Source organism: Sphaerodactylus townsendi, linkage group LG01 (genome assembly GCF_021028975.2).
Source record: "Sphaerodactylus townsendi isolate TG3544 linkage group LG01, MPM_Stown_v2.3, whole genome shotgun sequence".
Lineage (NCBI taxonomy): Eukaryota > Metazoa > Chordata > Lepidosauria > Squamata > Sphaerodactylidae > Sphaerodactylus > Sphaerodactylus townsendi.
This window is the reverse complement of record NC_059425.1, coordinates 146,513,417-146,540,433: the sequence shown is the minus strand read 5'-3', so window position 1 is coordinate 146,540,433 and position 27,017 is coordinate 146,513,417. Positions and strand designations below refer to the sequence as shown.

The 27,017-nt window shown below is 40.4% G+C and overlaps 1 protein-coding gene and 1 long non-coding RNA gene across 2 annotated transcripts in view; one reads left to right on the top strand and one right to left on the bottom strand.

Moving 5' to 3' along the window:
• Nucleotides 1-27,017, bottom strand: part of LOC125432636 (protein eyes shut homolog) — a 300,627-nt gene that overhangs the window by 69,242 nt on the left and 204,368 nt on the right. The window contains exons 6-7 of the mRNA XM_048496405.1: nt 25,012-25,120; nt 24,070-24,290 (exon numbers count right to left, since the gene is read on the bottom strand). Coding sequence (XP_048352362.1) covers nt 24,070-24,290; nt 25,012-25,120 — 330 coding nt within the window. The remainder of the gene's footprint in view (nt 1-24,069; nt 24,291-25,011; nt 25,121-27,017) is intronic.
• LOC125432643 overlaps nt 1-27,017 on the top strand; it is an 85,710-nt gene that overhangs the window by 32,024 nt on the left and 26,669 nt on the right. The gene's annotated exons all lie outside the window — the stretch shown is intronic.

Genomic DNA, 27,017 nt, shown 5'->3' with positions numbered 1-27,017 from the left:
GCACATAGATAATTGTATTAAATTTCTGATGCCTGCTCGGGATGTAGCTTATTATATAAATATGCATATGAAGCAAATATTTTTAGCAAACTGAATGGGGAGGCAGCCCCAAGGTAAAAAAAAGTGGGGATAATTGTTCTCAGGAAAGCTGAAACTGCTAAAGAAAAGCATAGGGACACACTAAACACCATTCAAATTATGTGGACAGCATCAGAGGAAGCCATTTTAGAAATGAACCGTTCAAATCACAGTCCATGCTATCCAAGTGTACAGCCCAACTGGCTAGACCAGGACAGAAACAGCGCCTTACCTTCAAGAACATCAAAAGTATTCTGCATGACTGTATTATTTGAAGGATGTTAATGAAAACTGAACAGGAGGAAGTGAGCTGTTCCTAATCTGATGTTCACTGCATTAGGCAAAGTCTTACCCTCAAATAACAGAGCCCCTGAAATTGAAATTATAAAACTACAAACACATAACACACAAATAAGCAGTGATCAACAGACTGAAAGAATCCTCCATCTGCAGAGCCCGGAGTCAAGCATTTACTTTTTGTAACATTTTATTGCCAACACACACCACAGCTATTGTGTCCTCAGGAGGAATCAGCCACTGATAAAAATTGACTGCCTCCTTCTCTGCAGTAGCAGGAATCACACCTCCAGTTAGAACTTGTCATATGGCATATATGTTTTCGGTTCTCTCTTCTTTAACTGCAAGCTCTCACCAGATGGTACCACACAACCAACATTCCTTATCACTAATAAATAAGTAACTCTCAGGTTAAAGTTACCAGAAACCCACAGTGTAAAGATTCTTAATACAGCCAAGCTGATTCTGCTGCTGAGCAAGCCCTTTTCAGATCATGCACTCATTAAAGGAGAACATGCAAAGACTGGACAGGTAAAGGGCCCAGAAAAGGAATGATTTGATTCTCTTCTGTTTTTGGGCAAAAGTAGGCAAAGGTACCCTTTTTAAGGGAATGGCTTGATGTCTGAACTATTTTACCACCATCTGAATAAATAAGTGACCTGAAGAGTAGAAACTCCTCAAATACAGAGGAAATATAATACCTATGTAAGTAAACATATCTGAATCACAGGACAAATAGAGCCTTCCACCCAGATGGTAACTTCCACACATACATATTATTACTGTACAGGATGGTTACATCCATGCTAGCAATTCTTTCTCTGCTGAGAAACATGGCCAAAACCACACAATATGACAAAAGAACAGTTATTTTTTAACATTACTGGGGTGAGGAAGCCAAGTGCCCTGGCTTGGTGGCCCTGGCTAGGCCAATCTCATCAGCTCTCACATGCTAAGTCAAGCAGGCCCTTGGTTAGTACATGAATAGGAAACCACCTAAAAAATCCAGGACATAGAGACAGGCAAACTATCTTAGGTTTGAAAACCCTTTGAGGTCATCTTACGTCAGATGCACTTAATGGCACTGTCTACCATGGGATTCAACCAGGACCGGAGCAAGGAGGAACTGTGCTTGGGGCATGTGTGTGCCCTGCACCCCTGCCACAGAATGACCCCTCCACTCCTCCGCACCAGAACGTGCCCAGTGTGTCATGCACCCCCCCCGACCCCTTGGCACTACACCACTGGAGTCAACCAAGGGCTGGTTTGGGGAGAATAATCACACTATGTAACTCAGTAAGCTACAACAGTAGAAAGCCAAGCCCTGTACTGTTTGTTTTACTGTCTAAAATTGTGTGGGATGGGTAGCGTTGTGGTCTGGAGAAAAATGTGGGAAACCTTCTTGGTTCCCTGTAGCAATATTGTACATTTAAAATGCTTGCTTTTTACAAAATGTCTTCAGTCCATCTGTTTTCAGAAAGGAAAGGGAAGATCATTAAATATAATCTAAATGAGTTTGAAAGAAATTTCAAGCAAGAGTGACTGAGCGTGCTGAACCAAAACAAAAGAAACTGAAAGGCATTTTTAGGTAATCTTTGCTTAGCGATTAAAAAAACTCATGCATTTATTTTTGAATAAAATGAAGTTTTATAATGCTGAAGTTGGACCCAAACTGCTTTTTCAGTCAGTGGAAATATACTTCTAGACATGGAGGGGGGCAATGTTTGCAGATTTCCTACTCCCACAGCACATCATATTCAGCACTATTCCTGGGGGTAATGTTTAAATAATCAAGATCCAGCTGCAGTTTTAAATGCTATGAAAAATAGGATATGATAAAAAGAAAAAATGAAAACTGAATGATACCAAATCATCATATGAAACAACAACCTTTTGAAGTGTGTGCAGTTTTCAACCCTTAAGCATATTTACCAGAAGTAAATCTCATTCAGTTCCATGAACCTTCTTTCAATGTAAGCACATTTAGGGAATATGTAATCCTGAGGGTCTTTATTCAGAAATAAGTACCAATGATTGCCATTTTCATCTGCTCCCAAAAAAGTTCTCATGAGATTGCAGTGGTTCATCCCAACCTTGTAAGCCTGGCAGTAACTCTTACTTAATTCTACCTTTCACTGATATTGTAGCCACAGAGGCCCAATTCTGAGTAAAACTGAAAATTGCTCACAGTCTGATGGGCCTGTGGCTACTGACTACCCAAGAAGCTGCAGAGGAATCCACCTGGCCTTGCTGGCATGCCCGGGCTGGCTCCTACAAGGGCTCAGGGCTTTCATGGCTCTGGCCTCCTACCTGCGGGAAACAGGGCTTCCAGGTGAGACTAGCCCCTGGCGGGACTTACAAGCAAAGTTTCCTTATGGGCCTGTGTGTAAAACGGACCTGTTCCGCCAGGCGTTTGGCCAGCCGGGATGATGTCAACTCCGCCATAAGAACATCTGGCCTCCCGTGGGTACATAAAGGGGGAAGGAGGGGCTGAAGCCATCTGTAGTTTTAGTATTTTATATATTATTTTATTGTAAATTATGTATTTGATGTTTTAAATTGTTTTAGTGTTGATGGACACCGCCCTGAGCCTTCGGGGAGGGCAGTATATAAATATAAATAAATAAATAAATAAATAAAGAAAGAAAGAAAGAAAGAAAGGATAAAGCAGACATTGACTCATTCCTGTATGCATGTGGCAGAGTGATTGTATTGTTGCATAACACTTCCTGCTGCTGTTGCTACCCTGATCTGGATGGTTCAGCAGGCTAACCTACTCCCATCAGATCATGGAAGCTAAGCCGCCAAGGAAATCCTGTGGGGTTACCATAAATCAGCTGCAACTTGACAGAACTTTCCACCACCTTTGCTGTTGCCGTGTCAAGGAGAAGAACTCTATCAGCCCTGTAGGACTCTGCAATCTTTCCTTTTTACACTCCAGTTCAATTGCTGAAGTTTGTCATTAAAATAAAGTTCAAGGAAAATAAAAAGAAAATATGCAGAAAAATCCTTCAATAATTGAGAATGAGTTGTGACTGCATTGTGCAAATTAAGTCTGAACAAAAGGAGAGTTCGGCCTTTTCAACCTTATAGCCATGTAATGGCATTTGAGCACAGATTAATAGGTAAGATAAATACGCTGATTAAATGAAGCTCATGTTACAGTGGTCTTAGAAGTTCTCAGTTCACCAAGTCATCATCAAGTTCTTAATAATGAACCGTGTACATATGCATTAGTGCTTAATTAGATCGTGCCTAATACCCCTGGTATGCCGGGAAAATTTGATTGCTATAGATGAGAAATAAATGAACATGTCTTTTGTTTCTGTGTATTCACAAACCAATGAGGTGTCTACATAAAATCCTGAAATGCTTCCATTATTTGAATTGGATATCAGAACCACATCAAACAGGTTAAAATGCTATTTCTTTTTTTGCAGCTGCTATCACTTATTTAAAACAGTATCCAGTGTTTCCACTCTCTCAGCAAAATGAGAACACAAAAAACACAAAGTAAACACAAAAGCAGTGGGTTGCATGAACCCTGTTTTATAAAGAAAGCCAATGAGCCCTCTATGTGGAATTAACAGAGCATAATGTTGTAAAAGACATTTTGGTCGAGGGCAGGGGCATACCTGCCAGAGGGACATGGGGTAACCCAAGTCCCTGGGTACCATCTATCCAGTCACGTGGGGGGCACAAAATGGTCCCCACAGACCAAAGCCTTCTATGGGCCTGCTGGGTGCCACTTGGCCCAGCAAGAGGCTGAAGATGAGACAACAGGGCCACTGCCGATGGAGGTTTGAGTGGGGAGGGGCGGCAGCAGCTGGCAGGTCACAGCAAGCTGCTGCCATCCCTGGCTCAACCTCCATCGGCGCCGGTGGGGGTTATCAGTTCATTTTTTAAGTACTGGTAGCCAAGCTTTGTTGTATTGTATACTTTGTTGTATTGTATACCCGCCAGTACTTAAAAAATGGACTGATAACCCCACCTGCAATACAATGCACTCAACCACACCTTTGCATAGTAAGTTCCACCCAAACTTACTGATTGGTTCCTCACCTTGGAACATAGACAACATATACCCCACTAAACTTTCCCTTCTCACTAGACACAGTGTGTAACAGACTTTTCTCTATGATACACATCTGAAGATGCCAGCCACAGATGCAGGCAAAACGTTAGGAACAAGATCTACCAGACCACAGTCATGCAGGCCAGACAACCCACCACAACCAATAATCAAGAAATTTACTTGAGCCTGTTCCCTCACTCCCTTTCATATCCAACATGCCTGTATGCTAGCTACTCATTTTGCTAATACAGGAGGTGATAAACAGTAGTAATAACAAACACAATACAGCTCATTTACAAAAAACTAAACTGGACAATGCTACTAGGGTACAATCCTATTAATCCCCATGGTAATTATACATAAATAACTAGGCGTGGACATCATAAATGTAATATTACAGAATCAGCTTTAATATCTTTAAAATCTCATATTTTGTGGCTAAGACTGCTAAAAAAGGCTACATTTCCATTCACTGTTCTCTGAGTGTTGTAGAATAAATGTGGTTTTCCCCAAAACTTTCAGTTTCTGAAGTATAGAACAAGTGATTCTTACTGGCAAGTAGTATCCACAGGAATACCTTTTGGTAGCAGCAAGCAAGTGACACCATCTGAGTGTCCCTCTAGCAAAGTAATTGATCCAACAGTTTGAACTGACTGGAACAGTAAACTGTGGTTTCCTACTTCTTTTGTTACGATTCTAGTCCTTGGCTTCTTTTTGTTTCCTGCTTTCTGTTTTATCTGGACCCGCAGCCTCTCTGAAAAGAAGTAATGGAGCAAAATGTGAACTGGTTGTCAGACAATAAGCCCCATGGCGATTTTTCAATCTCTTGGACCAGTTTTATGAATTCAAGTTATTCTCCTGCGTATGTCTGCCTGCAGGTTGTTTGTAGATAGCTCACAGTAATTCTGCTTTTTGTAAACAATCAAAGTCTGTCTTGAAGAAAAACAGAGTCGCACTTACCTGTTACTGTTTGTTCATCGAGTGGTCTTCAGTGCAGGCACACATGGGCCTGTGCGTGGGACTGCACAGAGGCCACGAAGATGAACACTTGTTGTCTCCTAAATGATTCTATGTTTCAAATCAGTGTAGTATGGATTGCATGTAATCTTTCTATATTACAGTCTCCTGAAGTTTATAATGAGATCCAGGGAATCACAGTTTTTACCGGAAGGTGTCCTATACACTCAGTTCTGGAGCTTGAATATGACGTCAGTTTTATCAGTGCAAGCTATCAGTAAAACCATACACTTTTAAATATAAAATCTTATTAACCTAGGCCAAAGATTACCTTTGGAGGATCATAAACATATTTGCTTAGAAGTATCATTACATGAGTATTGAAGACTCTACCAAGATTGGTATAATTTTTAAAAAATGCTATAAACTTTATTTCCATGTACATTTAATCTAAATGTTATCATATAAATGTTGCTTATCTCTCACTTTATTTACACACACGTATATCCTCACTTGCATATTCCGGGAAGGCAAAAGACTACTGCCAATTTGTCTCCTGAAGAGGCAAATGTCAGGAAGCATATTTATCAGTCCTCACCCCAGTGACTTCATGCCAATTGATCACATTTGTCTATATCAGTGAAACTAGGTGATGCCAATTTCATTATAAAACTTGAAGCAGATTATTCTGGCTGCTAGACGGGAAACTGTAGCAACTGCTAAGAATGGGGAAGTCTGCCATCTCTGCTTTATGTTATTATTTTTTACTTTATTAAATTTATATCTCACTCTATCCTTGTAGGCCTCAGGACGGGTCATAACATAAAAGTATACAATTTTGAGGCCATTATATGGCACTAATTGGCACATACTTCTGGTATTCCCTCATGTGTGGTCAATCATCTTTTCAATTTTCAAATTGCTGGAAAAAGTTTGGGTTAAAGAGTTAATGAGAAGCTTCCATTTACTGAGAAGGACTTCAGAGACATACTGCCATTCTAGTTTCTCTTAATTTTCATCTGGGATCAGGGATGCAGCACAAAGAACAACAATGGGAAAAGGAAAAGGAACAGCGGAGGCTGAAAGAGTCCTTGAAGATGTGAGAGTCAACACTTGATCCTGGATCTGCGGCCATCCTGGCTTTTACAGTCAAGTCGGGAAAATGTACAGGAGCCTTTGGCTAAAATCATTAATGCCTCACTGAGTGATTCCCCCCAACCCTCTCAGAAAATGTAATGTTTTTTCAGACGTGTTTTTGTTATGCTGCCTTGGTGGCCCTGATGAGAGCAGAAAGACAGGATACACATTATGTAAATAAATAAATCCATTCCTTGTTAGCCTGCTGTTTTGGGAAAAGCTGATTGAATGTGTGATGTGATACAACTCCTGGAGCTCCTGGATTATACATCTGTCCCTAATATATCAAGCTTGGATTCAGAAATGAGATAGCGTTGAGTATATCTGGTGGATGATCATTTAAAACTGGACAGGGAGCAATCATCCCTGTTGCAATTGCCAGTGGCCTTCATAAAATGACAGAGTTGGAAGGGGCCATACAGGCCATCTAGTCCAGCCCCCTGTTCAATACTTCCCTCACAAGTACTTGTTCAGCCACTGCTTGAAGATTGCCAGAAACTGCCTTCAGTATACTCTAATCTCATTTATTAGTTGAAATATGGGGTTGCTATCAAAAGAGTAGCTGTTCAGAAGTTTTGGTCTTTTTTGTCTGATGGGAAAGATAATTTTCCACCTGAGGAACTGTCAGTGGGTTGGTATTTATTGTCAAGGTTCCATTTTGTCATCTTATGTTCTTGAGTATTCATTCCCATGAGGCTGAATGTGTCCTGTGAATCACTACTGTTTGTTTCTCACATACCACCCATCTTTTCTATAGCTGGAAATAACCCTTTTCTGAAGTGATTTTTTTCTAATTGAACTACATGATAATTTAACAGCTTATATTCTTTAGGATGCCTTTTGGGAATAAGTAGCCCAATTATTTTGTAAAGATGAACTCCTTTTTGTGTGCACATACTGCCAAGTCACAGGTGACTTATAATAGCTCCAGCAAGGGGCTTGAAATGCAAGTGAGAAGTAGTAGTGATTTGCCATTGCCTTCTTCTGCAGAGTCTGCCTTGGAAGACTCCCAAGTACTGACCCGGCTTAGTTTCCAAGATCTGACAAGACCATGCTGCTTTTCCTCCCCTCTTTTCTGTAGCACATAAAAAAAGGAAAAAAAATAATCAGGACACACTGTAACATGATATATTTAAAAATGTCTACAAAATAAAACATGGCGTGACCTCTTCAAAAAGGTACCTTTAACTTTAGTGATAGTCTTTGATGAAGACAGAATCCACAAATATGTAACATTAGCAGTAAAGCCCATTGTATGAGTGAATACACTGGGCTCTAGAAAACTGTTGGTGGGGTAATAGAGCCCACCAAGGGGGCAACTTCTCCTGCTTTTCCTCCCCACTTGACCTAGCTTCATTGCAATGAGCTTTGGTATTTTTACCACAGGGCAGACAAGAAGAGAAACATTCCCAATCAACTGGTTGTGGTGGGTTTTCCGGGCTGTGTGGCCGTGGTCTGGTGGATCTTGTTCCTAACATTTCGCCTGCATCTGTGGCTGGCATCTTCAGAAGTGTATCACAGAGGGAAGTCTGTGACACACTGCTGCTCCATAGTCATAGGTGTAGGGTCATTGTGCAAAAGCTGAATGGGCAACACAGCCTTACAGAAGCTGCCAGGCCCTGAGTGATGGTACTGTTCCCATGAGAGAGCATTAAGACAACTAGCCCTGTCCCTTTCACTAGTTTAGTTTAGTTTTTTACTCACTTTGTGTAAGCCCAGCCCCCAAGCTGTGCATGTGTGTCACTTGGGTGGAGATGTCATCTCCACAGTTAGCTTTCAATATATATAGGATAACTAGTTTTTTTTACATTAAGTAAAATTTGTTACAATAAGCAGTGCACGATAGTAAGCAGTGGAATGGACAGAAAAAGTACTGCAGTGCTATTAGGCATAATTGTTACAATGTCTTAGAAGGCTTCACAAAGAATATTTCTGCCTTTTAAAAAAATGAGATATATATTATTTGGGAAGGGAGAAAGCTCAAACATTCTAAGGCTCATTCCGCACATGCAGAATAATGCACTTTCAAACTGCTTTCAGTGCTCTTTAAAGCTGTGCGGAATAGCAAAATCCACTTGCAAACAGTTGTGAAAGTGGTTTGAAAACACATTATTTTGCGTGTGCGGAAGGGACCTAAGCTCCTCTAGATTGGTGCCACAAATAAGAGCAAGGGGCCCAAACAGATTCGTATCAGGACCCGCCTGTCTGTTCGATAATCAAATTACAATCATGCATGGTTAAGAAAATGTTGTGTCATGAATCCAATCCAAATTAGGGCTATATGTTCCAGCTGTTTGAAAGAACACTGGGTGCTCCGTAGATGGAACTCCCTTTGTCTCATATGGTTTGACAATTCTTATGTTCCACTCTAAAGGAAAATTTCCACTCTAAAGGAACAAAAAAATTTAGGCAATGTGAAAGACCTTGCATTTTAAGACAGGATGGCTTTTGTACAAGCACCATCTTTAATTCTCTTAAAATTAATATTTCTACACTGCTTTTCTGGCATATACTGAAAGCAATAGCATATTCAAGGAATATTCTGCTCTTGTAAATGGCATAAAATTTATTGGGACTGTCCATAAACTGGTGATTGTTTCAAGGACATTAGCGAATATTTTATTTCAGACAGTGCACATATTTCTTTCTGTTATATACAGAGATCCAGTAGGAAAGTGAGTCTTATATTATGTATGTGTGTATGTTATGTGCCACTAAATCACTTCCAACTTCTGGTAATCCTATGATTGAATGGCTTCCCAAGTGTGCTACTGTAGCTTCCTTGATTGACTCAGTCCATCTCGTGTTGGGTCTTCCTCCTTTCCTACTGCCTTCATTTCTGTAATGTGAATATCTGCCATTATTATCTTTCCAAGTGAATTTTGTCTCCTCATAATGCATCATGCTACTTTAGGTTAAGTAAAATATAAGCCCATTATAATACAACATTATCAGGCTACTCAGCCTACCCATTTATCCTTGGCTTGCCTTTTTAAATCTGTTCCTGTTGTACTTAGCAAGATGAGTTCATGCCCTGAGAATGCTAACTCGTTTACACCATTCAGCTAGGTACATATGAAGCAGATCAAATAACTGTTCAAGGATAACTGTCCCTTTGTATTGGCTCTGAGAATTTTCTAGCCTTATTTTGATCTAAATCATAGCCAAAAATACTTGAAAACTTTTTTTAAAAAAATAAAAGGCTTGCAGGTACCTTGTTTTCCCGAACATAAGACATCCCCTGAAAATAAGACGCAGTAGAGGTTTTGCTGAAGTGCTAAATATAAAGCATCCCCCGAAAGTAAGACATAGCAAAGTTTTTGTTTGGAAGCATGCCCATTGAACAGAACACCAGAGCATGCAGCTGTGGAGTGGAAAAATAAGACATCCCCTGAAAATAAGACATAGTGCGTCTTTGGGAGCAAAAATTAATATAAGACACTGTCTTATTTTCGGAAAAACACGGTAAAACTACCATCCAGCCCTATTCTCAATTTTATTTTGTCTTTTAGTTGTGTAGTAGTTTATATTCAAATCATATTCTTGTACACATAGAATCCACTTGTCCTTGATATTAAGTAAAGTGCAGCAGAGCCCTGAAAAGATTTGTTGGAGCTGCAAGCAGACTCTATAATTTAGTTTTTGAGTCTTGAACTGGCATAAGCTATTGCGCTCCAGAGCTATATGCTGACGCCCAAAGCTCATAAAAGAAATCAAACAAAAATTTATCACTTTGCATATTTCCATTTCACAAAACATTATTTCTAAAATTAGATTTCAGTATTATTTATTACACTTAAAAGATGCAACAGCTAAGCAATTAAAGACTGACATCATTAAAACTTGATGACCTATGCATTAAATATGTGAAAAAGACTAATAGCATTGCTAGAAGACTGGATTAATATTAAAATTTAACAAATGGAGGATACTGGCTTTGTGATCATTGTGTGCACAAGCATGCATTTCCTGCCTTTCCCATTTTATTCCAATGGCCTATTTTGCAGGGGAAGTACACTGAAATTTACAATTCAGGTACTATCTGGGGCTGGAAAGAAGTTCAGTAATCTTACTAAGGTTCCAATGATTTTCTTGAGATCGTGAGAAACACTTAGGTGAAAGTTATTTAAGTGTTACATCTGTATCCTACTTGGCTCGATCAGAATCTCAGGGCTTATTATTTCCTATACAATATAATATTGGTTATTTTTAATATATACCACATCACTGAGGCCCCTTCTGCGCAGCAAATGTATAACAAGTTCAGTCAGGATAAAGGAACCTGTCTTCCTGTTTTCGTGTTCACATGCACCTGTGCAGGCAGGGATTGGAGCCCACGGAAACCATCTGGGTTGCTGTCACGCCTCCGCACAGACATGTCTGTTTTTTAAAATTACTCCCCACCCATGCATAGCTATGAGAGCATCCACAAATGAACTCCCACAGCCATGCAGATGTCCCACAATATGACCATCTGCATCTGCGCAGCTATAGGACAGCTCTTGCACTCATTAAGGCCTTACGTGGCCTGGGACCCTCGTATCTTCGAGACCGCATCACCCCATATGTCCCTGCACGGCCTCTCCGTTCTGTGGAGGCCAATTTATTAGTGGTCCCTGGCCCCTCAATGATGCGGCTGGCCTCCACACGGGCCAGGGCTTTTACGGCTCTGGCCCTGGCCTGGTAGAACACTCGTCCTCCGGCTGTTAGGGCCCTGCAGGACCTCAGTGAGTTCCGCAGGGCCTGTAAGACGGAGTTGTTCCGCCAGGCCTTTGGAGGGACCAGCCGCTGAAATGGTGCCCCTAGTTGGCTCTTTACATCCGGGCCTGTCATCTTGGGACTCGTCCTCCTCCTCCAGGGAGAATTTTTAAAATATGGGGTTGGCCGGACGCCTCTATTACTGTTATTACTGTTGCTATCGCTGTTTTAAAGGTTTTAGTTATTTACCTATATTAATATTTTATACTGTACACCGCCCAGAGCCCTTTGGGGATGGGGCAGTATAAAAGTCCAAACAATAAATAAATGAACAATAACATAAATGTACTTCCGCTCATATCTCCCCTGCCCCGCCTACAGAAATTAATTACAAAACAGAGAAATACTACATTTTCTTCAACTGCTCCTATCTACTGATGAAGAGCGAGTGTATGAATTTGAGACCCTATCCAAATATCCTGGGGCCAAAACAAATTCCCCACACCCAAAGAAGTGCAGAAGTTGTACTAGGTAAATAGGAGGCTATGATCACTCCTTATCAGTATGGAGAAACAGCTGAATTCCTGTGAGAAAAGTTGGAGTGCTTTCTCCAAATAAGAAGACTATTTTAACTCTTTACCTCTCTGAGAGGAGCTCTGAGGGTGCAATCTTTATTCTGTGAGACTGTCTTCCCATTTCCCACCAAACTGCATGATCCAATTCCACAGATTTCGGGTTTCAAGATGGAGACATTAAAACCTATCCATCCTTGTCGTCGCCCCCCCCCCCCAGTCACAAGCTAGCCATACAGTTCAAGCTTCCTTTGTTCTCACCATAATATCTCCAAATATGTCACTACTTTCCTGCCTGAGTGTAACAAGGCATTTATGGCAAGATTCACACAGGTGGGCATATTTTCTTAAGGCAAACAGCTTCTCATTCATAATAGGGATGACCCAATGGAAGACTTCAGAGAAACACAGGGAAAGTGTTGGAGATGCTAGACAAAATCAAAATCCTCCTTTATACATTATCTATTTTAGTGCAAGCTTAACTTCTCCTCTGAGGAGGAGAACAGGAACATAGAACGTAAACTAGAAAAGTCTCCTGTACCTAGCAACAAATAATCCAGGTAAATCTTTACAGATAGGTGGAAAAGGGACTTTCTTCCCCTAACTTCCCTGACCTTGCTGGAATAGATACACTGCTAAGAAAGAGTGAATGTCTATTAGTACTTTAAATTCTTTTACGCTTCTCAGGTGATTTCATACTCTACTCGGTGGGCAAAAATGTCAAATATGACAATTTGTTTTTCTCCAGTTGTACTTGTGATCTCATGAAAGTCAAATGACTTTTCCATAATTCACTAAAGAAGAAATCTCATTTGTATTAAGAGGCTCCTAGAGGTTCAAAGGATTTTCACATTCCAAGTTAATCACTCACATGTGCCAACTGGCAAGGGTGTTGGTAATAAAATCTGTTAGAAAAACAATGTAAACGGTTCTTTGACGACACCAAGGTCCCATTGACATACACACTGGGAAGAATTATGCTTTTCCAAATATCCGATTTGCCGCCTGAAGAGCTCAAAAGCTTGTGATACCAGTCGCCATCTCAGCTGTAAAACGAGAATTCTAAAAGAGTTTGACTCCCAAAGTGAATTTTCAAATGTAGGAAGAGCCTGGAAAACAATATGAGTGTTGATAATTGGGCAAATAATAATGGATAATGCTTTGCCTTTAGAGGATATTCCAGCTATTTATTCCCCACGAAAATACGTTCTGCTCCAAAAGTGATCCACATTTTCATGAAAGCGTTCTCAGGCATAAGAATACACACTATTTGGGTACTTTGCCTACTTAATTTGTATTACACTGTGAAATTTCAATGAGGACTGAAGAAGAGAGTAGTGGAGCCTCATGGCATTTTTAGAATATCTTTTATTCTTACATACCTTTGCATGGCAGAGAGGGCAAACAACTATACAACTAATGGACAGTCTCTAAAAAAATCAATTTCTTCCAATGCAAAGAGAATATATATTTCTTATTATTACATCTTTCCATCACATTTTTATCACCCCTCCCCTGAAGGGGTTCAGGGTGGCATCCATAGTTCTCCTCATAGCTCCATAAGGTAGGTTAGGATAGAGACAGTGATGTGTTCTGCACTGTTAAAATAAGATGTCCTGAGAATATTAAAAAAGCCATCCTTGGAAGGCACTCTGCACAACCTTCCCCCCCCCCCCACCCCAAGACATCCTCAGGACACCTTATTTTTACTCAAGTTGTCTTTTTAAAAAAAATCGCTTCAAAGTGCACCTTTTTCGCCTAAGTCACCTGTGCAGAATGCAGAGCTTAGGAGGCATCTTATGTTTCCTGCCTGGCCATTTTGCTCTCTGGTCAGTTTCACCCTCAGCTTGTGCCTGACATTTTGAGTGTAGCTGAAGGTATTCTCCCTGCTGCCATTTGCTGAAGGTTGCCCCAGGAAGTTTGCTCTGCAGGCTCTGATCCTGGGACCTTTTCAGTAAAAAAAAAAAGTACATAGATGTATTCAGCTGGTCCTGCCAATTCTGGCAACATAGTTTTTCTATTTTGTTTTATTTTCAAGGAGTTATCTTTGTAGCTATGCAGACACACAGAAGATAATCTCAGCTGTATGGAAGATGGGTCTGCTGCCCACTGAAAAGCATTGGGTTGACCTGCCCTGTGCTGGTCTTTTTCTTACTGCACAGAAAAATTATCAGCCAGCAGAGGGCAGGTCAACCCAATGCTTTTCAATAGGCAGCAGACCTGTCTTCCAAATGACTAAGATTCTCTTCTGTGTATCCATGCAGCTACGAAGATAGTGCCTCAATTTTTTAAATGGGGAAACTATATATTGCCAGAATTGGCTGGACCAGCTGAGTACAACTATATTCTTTTTGGGCTGAAAAAATACCTTGGATCGGAGCCTGTAGACCAAGCATCCTGGGACTATGTTCAGCAAATGGCAGAAGGAGAATACTTTCAGCTGCATACAAAATGTCAGCCACAAATTGAGGGTGAAATTGACCAGGGAACAATATGTCCCCTCTGGTGCCTTTGCTGTTTGGAAAGTACCCAGAAGCCACCTCTTTTAAAGACATCCCCTGATGTCTTATTTTGGGTGTGCGGAGTGAAAGGAGGCAGTTGCCTCTTTTTGAGTTGTCCACAGACATCTTTTTTTGTGCTATGCAGAATGCACCAGAGCCTGGCCCAGCTGGTAGGCAAGCCCATAGCAAAGCAAGGGGGCCCTACCAGTCACCTCTACTGGTATAATAGACAGTTCAGACTTAGATGGATGCTAAATCTTAACTCTGGGCTTTGATACTAAATGAGGGACTGCCTGAACATGCGTTCCACTCCCAGTGAATATGCATAGCAGTTAGCAATGCCTCTCCTGCAACTTTAATCATTGCCATCTGTATAACAATTATCCAACCTTGGAAAAGACTCACCTGTCCTCCAGCTCATAAAGGATGTGCAACCGCCACCCAGTCTTAACTCAATCAGCTCTCCTGAGTCCTTTTCTTCCCTAGTTGATCTATCATGTCCTTCCTGACCAAATACTGGAGAACCATCAAACCTTACTCTGAATTGGAATACCCTGAATTGTAAATATATCAACTTGACTTAAAATCTAATCAAAAATTAGACTCCTGGCTCTGACTCATGTGAGCCACTGTCCACTATATTGCCAGAGGGTCAAATTGTCCACTATATTACCAGAGGGTCAAATTTTCCCATATTTAGCCTGCCCAATAAAGAACCTTTGCCCAATCTTCTCTGGATTATCTTTGGTTCAGATATGCTGTGTGCCCAACATCGCCTCTCCTTCTCTGCATCCATTGCAAATGCCGGATCCTGCCTTCTTGGACCTTTCTCTTCTAGAGCAGGTAATTATCACCCTCCCTACATCACCCTCTCTTATTCCAAACCTATTTTTCACCTCTATCTAGATCCTAAACTCCTAAAATCTCTCTCTCTCTCTCTCTCTCTGTATATTTTTTGCTAACATGTATCATTTTGTTCTTCAATACAATTGTAAAAAATTCTCAAAATTCTGGTTTCCTGAGAAGTTAACAATGGAAAAACCCTAGTATAAATCAGTAGAGACCCCATGGCCCGTCCTCTTGCATTGCCAGGTCTGTGCCCTCTAATTCTCCAACCTGAAATAGGACAGACTCCTCTTATTCGGGTAACAACCCAGGGTCGCCAACTATTTTATTTATTATTTATTATTTTATTATATTTGTATCCAGTCCATCCCTGTCCATGGTCATGATTGAGGTGTCTTACATTCAATAAAAAGAATGCATAGGAAATAGCAGTAAAATAGAATTAAAACAAATACAATTTCTATAAAAGATAGTGATAAATAACCCTTCAACTCGCAAAATCTCCAATTCAGAGTCACCCAAATTTGACCGGGGATACAAGTTGTAATCAGGGCGAGTGGGAGGCTTTTTGCCTGTGGATTGGTGGATCTGCAGGCAAGGAGGGCTCCAGGGGGTGGGGGATGGAGGGCAGGGGGAGCTTTTTGCCATGGATCGATACGTGTATGTATGTATATGTGTGTGTGAGTGAGTGTGTATTTAACAGTACATGCTTATAGGTTTCATGGCTGAGTAAGGTTTTGAACATGAATCTCTCTGATCAAGGTGTAGCACCTGTGCTATTACACCAAAGTGATCCTCAGTTCTCTTCCCTATAAACCTGTTTCATCTCCCAAATTGTTTCGCTCCAGCCTCATCCAAGCAGCAACAATATTTTATAGCTAATGGGCTTCACAAGCCACTGAAGAAATATTTCCTAACCATTATTTAAGGAAACACCTCCAGTTATTAGAATTAAAACGAGAAGATGATAATCCTCGCACTCTGTGACGAAAAAGAAGTGTTTGCTTGAAGATTCTATGCAATAAATGTGTTTGTTGTGCTATAAACTGATCCTCCAGAAAGGCTCTCTCTATAGCAGCATTTAAAACCTTGAATAGGCTCCTGGTGTAGAGAATTGAATTTGGCTCTAATTGATGGATATTTTATTGCTTTCTTTCTTGGCTAAGTAGTAGATTTGTAGGAAGGCTGCACTTGAAATGTGACTAGGTCATCCTTTGGAAACCTGTCTTCTTGAGGATTTTGATAACTATGTCATTCTTTAGGTCTGAAATTGGAAGATAAGCTACTCTGTATTGAAACTTATTGTTAATTGAGTTTGATTTTTCAGTCTTAATTAATTGATTAACATTAATGGAGCCATCTGCTGTTCCAATAGATGGCAAACAACAGCGGTAAGAATAATTGCTGTAAGAATAACTTGAGACATTGGAAACACACTCATAGATGGGCATAATTAACTTCCTGGATGTACTCAGCACTATGAAAACTGAGTTCATATATGTCTACATTCTGGTGATCCCTGGAGCAGACAGAAAATCTGCTCGTCAACTGCGACCACTGTGCTTTTGACAATATTGCCCATATAGTAATTTTTATGTGCTGTTTCCATAAGCACTGATGTTTAATTACTCAGTTTAATTACTTCCAAGCCCTCCTTACAGAGTTTGACAGGTAGAAAGTATTGAAAAATGAAAAGTTTTTTTAAAAAACTCTCCCTACACTTTCAGGATTTATTTCAAAATAAACCTAAGGGCTGAATGGCATCTCTGAACCAAAATTCACTCCATTACGTTCCCTTTAAAAACTGCTTGGGAGATAGCAGAAGTTTCAGAAAGATAGCTCCATTACTTTGTTGTAGCAAACCCCCAGTTTTCTAACCTGGTGGTGGTGGGCCTCCTGAAGGGAATCTTTGGGGTTCACTCTTCTGGATCAGAGTAGCCACAGTGTAAGAAGTCAGATCCCTCTTCCTGCTAAGCAGTGCCAAAAGACGGAGGTGGGGGGAAGACTGGCATAAGAGCAAGATACTGCTCCACACAGAATGGATGCCTCTCAGAGGGTTTTGGGATCCATCCTGTGTGTCAAGCCTTACCAGGAAGGCAGTTGGTCACTGAACTTCTCCCTTGATTCTAAGAACGATTGTGCTTGCTAATCCCCATCCTTAAGGTGATTTACTCAGCTCTCCAAACAGATCATTACTTACCTTACCTGTATAGATTCCAGCAATCACAGTTTTCAAGAAAAAAGTCCAGGCATTCTCTTGGATCCTGATGGCACAACAAGCCTCTCATAACTTTTTCTGAATCCTCAGAAAAGCAGTCAGTTCTTTGTCTCTGGCTTTCCTGTCATCTTAGTTCATTCTACTTCAGCGCACATATTGTGTGTGTTCTGGATCTATGTAAACACGTCCACTTAAGGGTGGATGCTTTCCTTTGCTTCTGGAAACACTGGTCATTTTCCTCTTCAGTGCTGCTTTCTCTGGACATCCCTTTAAGACTGGTAACTTTCACCCAACTGTGTAAAAGCTACCCAACTTTCTTGGTTTTTCCCCTTAACTCTTATATGCTCATTACGTGAGATATATTTCTTTTTTTTATTACTTAATTCTCTCATTAAAAAATATTTCAATTATTCAATTGGTTGTTCATTTGAGAGTTTTCACCAAGTACAATGACAGTTTACATAGGTTATCAATCCCAGTTAACCCCTCTCGTTCTCTATCTCAATCTGATTTACCCAATGAAAGTGGAGACTGCCTGCTTAGGGTAACAACAGTGGCAGAAAAAGTGGTCTCATCTCAACATACAAACAGGCTATTGGCCACTGGTGTTCTTCTGTCTATCAAACTTCTATCTGTTGACAGCCTGTTCAGATTATTAATGCTCTGTCTTCTCAGCCTCTTTAGAACACTGTGCTGTCTGGATTGTTGGGCACAGCATTGTTTACTAGGCTGGGACCTGTGTGGCACCACCTGGAAGGGCCACAAGAGAATACATTGGAATCAGGACTGTGCATATTTTTTTCCCAATATTTTTCAGCTTTGGGTTTAAAAGACTCAGAAACAAACAAACAAACAAAAAGAACCCCCCCCCACCTTAAAAAAAAAGCTCTATTAAATCTGATCCTAAATTCCAATTTGTCTCCAAAGCCCACATGGGTCTCATAGGTGGCAGGTGGTGCAGACATGGACTTCAGAGGTGGCAGTGGTGAGGTAAAGCTGAACACTGGTGTTTGTTCAGCTGGGATCATCATTCATCTCTGTACTGCTGCCTCCTAAGTCCACGTGATCATCAAAGGTGGCAGGGTAGAGCTGAATGCTGGGCTGGGCTTGGCTTGGCTGGGCCCACCATTTAGCTCTGATCTGTTGCTACCTCTGAGCCAATGTGGACTTCAGAGGCAGTGGAAGTCAGTAGGTAAGTGAGGATGAGAGGGAGGAGAAGAAGGGTTCCCTCATCTTTATTTTAATAGTGGAGATGCCAAAGCAGCTTGAAAAACGCCTAAAAGTTTACATTTCTTGAGATCAGTTTTTCTATTCCCTTATATTAAAGCTATTTGGGGGGAGGGTCCAATATCAGGGTTTTTTCTTCAATTTGACAAATGTGTACTCCGAGCTGGGACACTGCATACCATCTTTAGATCTTCTGCCAGTGTCCCTCCCCCCCCCGCCCCTCGATGCCCTCATCATCCAACTTGGTGAAAATGACCTTCCAGATTGAAAAGGATGGAACTTGATATCATCTTGACAACGTACTTGTGGACTCTTCATTCTAGGTTCTCAGACATGATGCTGATATGAAGGCTGCTTGAGCAGCAGGAATGGCACAGGCCACAGAACCAGACAGGGGGATTTGGCTAGATGAAAAGTAAGCAGTGGCAGTGAGGCACCTAATCAAAGTCACAAGGAGACTTTGGATAAGGAACTCAGACGTTTCCTTTTTGTAAAACTGTGTTGAGGCTGGAAAATCAGCTGGGAAACAGTTCCTCATGTAGAACATGACTTTTAATTATACCATATACTGATCAAAATCTTCTTGTTGGTAAACAATGTATACTATTCTTGATATTATTTTATAAAATCTCTATTTGTGATAACTTTCTTTGTTGGATACAATGGTACAGAACAGTGGTGGGAGTTGGGACAGACCGATTTAAACTTGTGGCAGTTTGGACAATGGCATGGATCCTTCTGGAGGGAGACCATGCCTGCATGCCCATCTCCTCCATTTTGGGGACCCCCATAAGGTGAAGCCCCATAAGGCGCAGCCATTCAGTGACACTATCAGCTTTAAAGATGTTGGCAGGCTCTCAACACCAGGGGGCAGGAGCCAAACCGTGACCTGCACCCTTGCAGATCTTCAGCACAGTGTATATGGAACACTTTTATTCACTCAATAATCCCATAATGGAGTTTGTGACTGTACAAATTGTCTTTCAAATAATACTCTCTATTATTTTCTCCACATTTGTTTTTAAATTTTTTTTAGAACATCTCAAATGACAAAAACTAAGATACAGGTGCTACAGTAACTTTGGGTGCAGCAGTTTGCAGCTCTCACAGGCTCATGGCTATGAGTCATGGTGACTAAATGGAACCTCTGCATTCAGTGGCATTAAACCTCTGAATACTGGTGCCAGGAGACCACACCAGAGGAAGGACTCAGCCTAACAACCAGAGGAAGGACTCAGCCTACATCTTACAATGTAGCCCTGCTAAAATCTATGGCACTTTTGCCATTGACTTCTATGGAAATGAACTGGAACTTAGCCTCTATGCTCTGCTGCTGGCCCTTGACAGAAATGTGTTGGCCACTGTGAGACACAGCATGATGGGCTCAATGGATCATTGATCTGATCCTCTTATGCTCTTATGGATTGCATGTATTTTGAGGAATGAAAATTTCAAATTCCATAAACATGTCAAATAGTACACTTTGTATGTTGAATTATAAATGACTACTAGTAAATCCCATTGCACAAACAAATACAGTGGACTGTTGGTATGTTAACGGTGCCTATCGAGGAGGCCAACTCCTCCTGCCTTTCAGCCCTGCAATTTAGCACAGATAACGAAAACCTATATAAATTCTTCCCCACTCCACACACAGACAGGCTCCCCTAACACAACAAACTGGCTCTTCTTTCTCAAATCCCCCCCCCCCATACACACACAGACAGTTTCCTTTAACTTTGAAAATGGTCTCTTCCAGGTCAGCTGCAGCTTCACAGAGTTTGTTCCATGTTCCCAGGCAGGAAGTTCTTCCAAGTTTACCATAGTAACCTAGTTCTGGTAGAGAGAAGCACGCTGTGGTGGAGGAGGGGAGTATGGTTTCCTCCTGCACTTTTCCCTTTTCAAGACTTGCTGCCACCAGGAAGAAGCACACCATGGGGAGAAGAGGGAAGTATGCCTTTCTTCAGCAAGGGCTGCCGGGAAGTGTAGTTCTTGCCCCTCCAAGAGGAGGTGAAATTTGAGCCCTCCTGGATGTCTGAGGACTACACTTCCCAGCAGCTTTCATATTTTCTAGTGTATCATGAGGAATGTGCTGCTCAATTATTCAGTAAGATGCATTTTATGTTATTAAAGCAGTAAAATAAGTTTGCATTTGATATGAAAGTATTACATTTATTTCAAATTTTCCCCACCATTTGCATTCTTTTTTCTAGGAGATTCCCCACCCCAACCCCCAACAATTATATCAAAATTTAACATCTCTAACCACAGGAAAGCAGGACAAGATAGATACAAGTGAAGCTGGTGACTGTTCAAATAGTTATACTTTATTGACTAATCCTATGAGTGTCCCCAATGAATTAAATGAAGGTTACTTCCAAATTAATAATTTGCAAATTGAATTACAGTCCAGTTTGCACTGCCATATAAACTTGGAGTATAGATATATAAATCATATAGGGTGCAAGTCATAGTGAATAAGAGTAAGTCATAGAGTAAGTCATAGTTAAAGCCTTTACATTTAATGGGTGGTAGTCATCAGAAACAATAAACTGGTATACCAGTTAAAGCTGACAACTTTAATTTTGAAAGGGCTTTTATGCTTCTAAGAGGCAGAAGTTAAAAAGTGCTGCTGTTCATAGAATGAAGATAAAGCAATGTGGAAACTGCACAGCTATATCACTGCCTCACAACCTCAAGTGTGCTACTGGGTTAGGGTACGAATAGGCCTGTCACCTTCACTATGAATTCTGAATCTAGAGATAAGTAACCATCTAAAAGCTTCACCGCAAGCACTGAAAGAAGCTCGTTAAATGGCTGATGACAACAGTTCAAACCACTTTCAGAAATGCTGAAGTGTATGCTCCTGGTAAAATAATCAGAAGGCTGCTTTGCTTGAGGACCCAGTTCTCATGATAAGTATATTACAAGTTATTCAACGTGCCGCATGAACATTCTCTTTGACAACAATCCTAAGGTCTGCTCAGAACCCTACTCAGGTCTGTTCAATAGAATGATCTCAGGAAAGTATTATTGAGGTTGCACTTTTGTTGCTGCATTCCTTCTTTGTCCACTGAGTGATATATTTGGAAACTATATTTATGAGATAGAAACAACAAACAAAAAGTTCTGGTACTATATTCACCATATCTGCTATGCATTCAACTCTGCAAATATTCCACTGAATAAAACTGGCTGTGGCCCTGAAGCAGGTTCCGCGTGGGCCAAAAACATCGTTTTCACACTGTTTTCATACCGCTGTTTTTGGGCCCATGCAGAATCTGCCTTAGTTTATTCAGCTCAAAAATGGCTCTTGGCGTAGGACAAACTGAGCAGAAGTAAATGGGTGAATCTCTGTATAATCTCATTTCATTAATCAACCAAATAAGTAAAAAAAAAAATCTCATTGGCAATCTATACTGATAAGAACAGAGTTTTTAAGTATATCAACTTTTGAATAGAATATTTGTGCTGTTTTATGCTCGGAAAGCTGGATGAAACATTAATGTTTTGTCATTCAGAACCACTATGTGGGTGTGAAGAGGTTCAGCATTTAATGACCTCAGCTTGCAGCAAAGCACAGTATTCAGGCTTTCAGTATACACTTTGGGCTTTTCTGCACGCTCAACTTGCTCTTGATTTTCTTGGCATTTGATCCACAAACACTGAAATTGATTTGGGAATGGTTCTTCTGCATATCTGTCATCTCTCAGCATTTTCTATTAATTTTTTTCCTGCACATACTTTAAACAATCAAAAATTTCAAAAGAAGGTATTATTGCTATTGGCAACCTCGCAGGAATACCTCTATATTTTTGTGTATTCTTATATCAATGTATTGAAATGATAGCTGCAATTTTAAAAACGGCACTAAAGTATCAATCTTTCGACATACTACTGTAATGAATTCCCAATTTTCATGTAAAAATAGTGTATAGCCCTTTCCCTTGGTGTATTCCACAGTTGGATGGTATAAACTCTTCCCTTGTGAAGACACAAGGAAAAAAGGATATTTTCACAAGAGACTAGAAACTTAATCGTTTTTTTAAAAATGAAAGCTGGGAATTCAGATAAACTTATCATTGCAACGATATATTAATATATCAAAAACAATGACAGTCTGATGCTCAAAAAGTGGCATAGAGGTGGGTGGGAGTGGGCAGAACAAAGAAAGCCAATATAAATATTATGCAGTAGGAAAAGAGTGACTCAGGCCTGTTCTGCATGGGCCAAAAACAGCAGTGTGAGGACAGTAAAAACACCATTTGGGGGGGAGAACTTTGCACAGCCACCACTGATGAAACAAAGCTGCAATGTCTTTCCCCCCCAAACTGGCATATTTGAGAATCGCTAAACTAGCAATGCTTTTAAAAAAACACCATTCTGCAGCTGCTGTAAAGCAAATGGCTGGGCAGGAGCACTTCTACTCCAGCTGCGCTTCCGTTTAAAAAAAATTCCCAGCTCACTTCTGTGTAGCCATGCAGGCGCACACAGTTGTCTTGGGGTCTCGCGGGATGTCAGCATGGCTGTGGGAGTTCATGTGTGCATTCCTGTGTAGCGGCGCAGAAATGGGCGACCAACAAAAAACCACACATGCTGTCCATGGGACGCCCACCCATGCGGACGCCCTGAGGCAGCAGCAATTTCATCTACTCCGACTGCACTCCACTTTTATTAGCTTGTGCGGAATGGGCCTCAATATCAGCTTTTCGAAAAAGTCAGGGTAAAGTGGTCTTAAAAGAATTAGAAAGAAGGAGAGGGGAGAACCAGAAGCAAAAGAAGCAGAAAGAAAAGGGGGAACCAAAAGCAAAAACTTGTTTGGTATGTATAATCAAAATGGCTATTTATTTTATGTGGCAGGAAATGATGATTCAACAAGGCTCTTCATGGTTTTTCATAATAATAAATCAATAACTTGACTTGCTTAATGGCGCCCACTAAAAATCTTTAAAACCTGTCAACTTTTAAAAATACATATTTATTGGTAACTTTTACAAATCCTACTTTGACTGGGACAAATTAGACTGCATTCAGATTCACTGACTAATGCTGCGGTTGTTGTATGCAGAAAGATGTAAACAGATGGCATCCCTTCCAGTGGGATTAAGCCTAATCTCACATGAAGTGACTTTTATCATTGTATTTATGAATGAAACAACAGTTTCTGTTCATTAACAGCAGAAACATCTTACTAAAATCCCTGATTTCAGCTCCACTGGGAATGGTGAAACCAGAACCAGTTCCTTGTATTTAATGCTTCAAAGATTTAGATTGCAAAGTTCTCTCTTTTTAAATATAGCCTCTTATATAGGTAGTAATTTGTTCTAAAATTGAAGAGTACAATCAAAGATTGTAACAAATCAAAGGATAAGTAAAAACTACAGTAGTTTCATTATGTATTCAAATACAATGATTTAATGAAAAAAATGAAGAGAACAACAATAACAAAATCCTGGTGCCTACCTGGTGCAAGTGCCTCCATTGCGACATGGATGATAGTCACAAACGGGGACGTTGCAGTTCTCAATGTTCCTTCCTCCTGTGGCCTCATCTATGACAAATAATTCTTTGTTGTTCACCTGGAACTCCCGAATGCAGCCTCTGAAGCCATAAATCTGCCCAGCACTTGGATGAATCTTAATATGATCAGGGACGTTTCCAAGGAATACGGCCCCAAAGGTAACCTGCAAAAAACCATTATCAATCATTGCAACTTTGCAAGTTGCATTTAGGAGATAAATTGAGAAAAAGGAATGAAGAAACTAGTGAAGTGGTTCTGCTCTGCCATTTGGTTTAACACATGGTCCTTTCTCTGACTATGGAACATACCTGTCCACTCTAGGGTTGGCAGACAGGTGGAGGAGAAGGGTTGCCAGATCCAGGTTGGGAAACTCTTGGAGATTTAGGAATAGAGCCTGGGGAAAGATGGATCTCAGTAGAGTACATTGCCATACAGGCCACCACCCAAAGCATCCATTTTCTCCAGGAAACTGATCTCTGTAGTTTGGAGATGAGTTGGATCCCCAGGTCCCACCTGGTGATGGCATCCCTAGCCTACTCTGTAGGAGTATTGTCTTGGATTTATAACTTTATAGGGTAAACATGATACATGGGCCAAACTGTACGTTATGCTTGGCACAAAGCTATTGCTGAAAATTTTTTTCCCAGACAAACCGCTAGGAATTTCTCTCATGCAAATCTGATTGAAAATAATGGACAGAAACGTCATACATTTCAGTGGGAAGAGTAGTAAAGTTCCCAGTCGACTGTCATAAAAACATATCTCATGAAACTTATTAAGTTTGTGACAACTAATAGCAATTAATTAAAATCACTACCAGTAGTACTTCATGAGATAAATTAAAATAAGCATATTAGCCTCTGGATTCTGTTTGATAGGCTTACCGCAGTCAGTTGATGCATCAGAAAGACTTCCTGTCTCATTGGTGAATTTTCATTCGTGGTGATTTCAATCATGCAGCAATCACCAGCACTGCCCAAAGGTAATCGATAGCTAGAAAGAAACAGAAATAAATATTGTTGCTTTTGGAAAACCTTATGATTGTGAGAGTTCTATTCTGGAAGGCAAGTTTGGCTCATATATATTCAGCAGTGATGGAGGAAAATCAGTTGGCTTCCACTCCAGCCCCATGAATGGGCCAGGGAACTCAGTACACTTTACCACAGACATAGGGATCCTGTGGTGTCAAGTCCTGTCTGGAAACCCATTATCATGGTATGGTCAACCTATGTAGTTAAGAAATTAAATACATTTATTTTTAATGCATGAAACGGTATATATTATCGATAAGATTCCTCCTCCTTTGGGACCAATACATATAATGATCACAAGCTACTGAATTGTAGCATCCAAATAAAGGTGCTGGTTCAAACACTCAGATCTTCTACATTATTCCCATTGGGTCATGAGCTTCTAGTAGCTCCACACACTTGCACAGGCACTGGGTCACTAAACTAGGCCACAGCATTGGAAGAAAACATTCTAGGTGCGTATATTTTCAGAATTGGACTCCTTAAAACCCTTCCCTTTTAATTACTTGTCTAACGATCTTTATTTGAGAAGCTGAAATGTATGCCAAATGAGGGACTGAGGGCAAGAGAGAGATCTTTACATGTGTAAGTGGATACAGATAAATGGAAAGTGCTGTGTTGACATATGCTTTCCCTAGCGTAGGTGATTGTTCAGAAGTAATATCAATATTGAATGATAGCGAACTCTCTAGATAGAAATTTCCCTTTTCTGGTCTAGAGGGGAAATAGAAACGGAATGCAAAATGAAGGACTGCACCTCTGAGCATCAAGATTACATTGTGATACAGTTATCACAACTCATGAAGGATGCTATTAATGTATACACTGGTACTGAGCTTCAGAGATAAGAAGAATACAAGGTTAAGGGAATTCGTACAATACATACAAGGAATGTTCAATAAGCTGTTGAGAATTCTTTGGGGCTTTAAAATGTGATAATATCAGGTTTGGGGAATACTATGTAAATTATCAACAATAAAAGACCATTGCTAAAGAACATTTTTTTACATAATCATTTTAAAATTATTATTTTGTCAGGAAAAATGTGTACTAATTGTAATTTCAGTGGTTGTCAAATGTGAGCACACAATAGGAAACAGCTTAATTGAAACAGGTGCTCAGTTCAGTTAAAGTACTCTTTCTTATTGTTTAGAAATATAATTCAACAAATATGTCTAGAGACCTTACATTTGTATACAGTCAAAAGACCCATTAATATCTAGGGGCTCATATGAATTACTTGCACATTTCTGGGTTCCTATTCGGTGTAATGGAGGTTCAGTGTGCCCAACAAAACAAATGCACTGCATATTCATCTCATCTGTTTCAGATGTTATTCCAGTCTTATTACATTTCTTATTAGATGTCTCCTCTACTGATTGCATTGACCTTAATTGTGTAATCTATCTTAAGTCTCAGTGAGAAGGGAAGACAATGAATAATGTCAACAGAAATAAAATTTTAAAAATATGGCAGACCCAAGGTTTGCATCCCACCTGGGGAGTCTTGCCATGGACTAGACGCAGTCCCAAGCATAGCTGAGATTTTCCCCTATCAAAAACAAACATATAAAACAGCCTGCTCTTGCTGACTGGCTGCCCTACGAACTCACTATCATGGTCAGCAAGCCCTCATGTCTGCTGTACCAGGGTCTAATTCTTGCCACCTGCTTCTAGTTGCCTGAGCAATTTTCAAATTCCATTCATTCCCCACCCCGCCCATTACAATTCAAGCTGCATGCCTTATTAGATGCCAGCATATGGGGGAATATGAACAGAGATCCTTCCCCTTAAAGAAGCTTATCCATGCCCCCTCCTAATGTGAGCAGCATGTTGAAGACAGCTATGGTTAGGAATAAA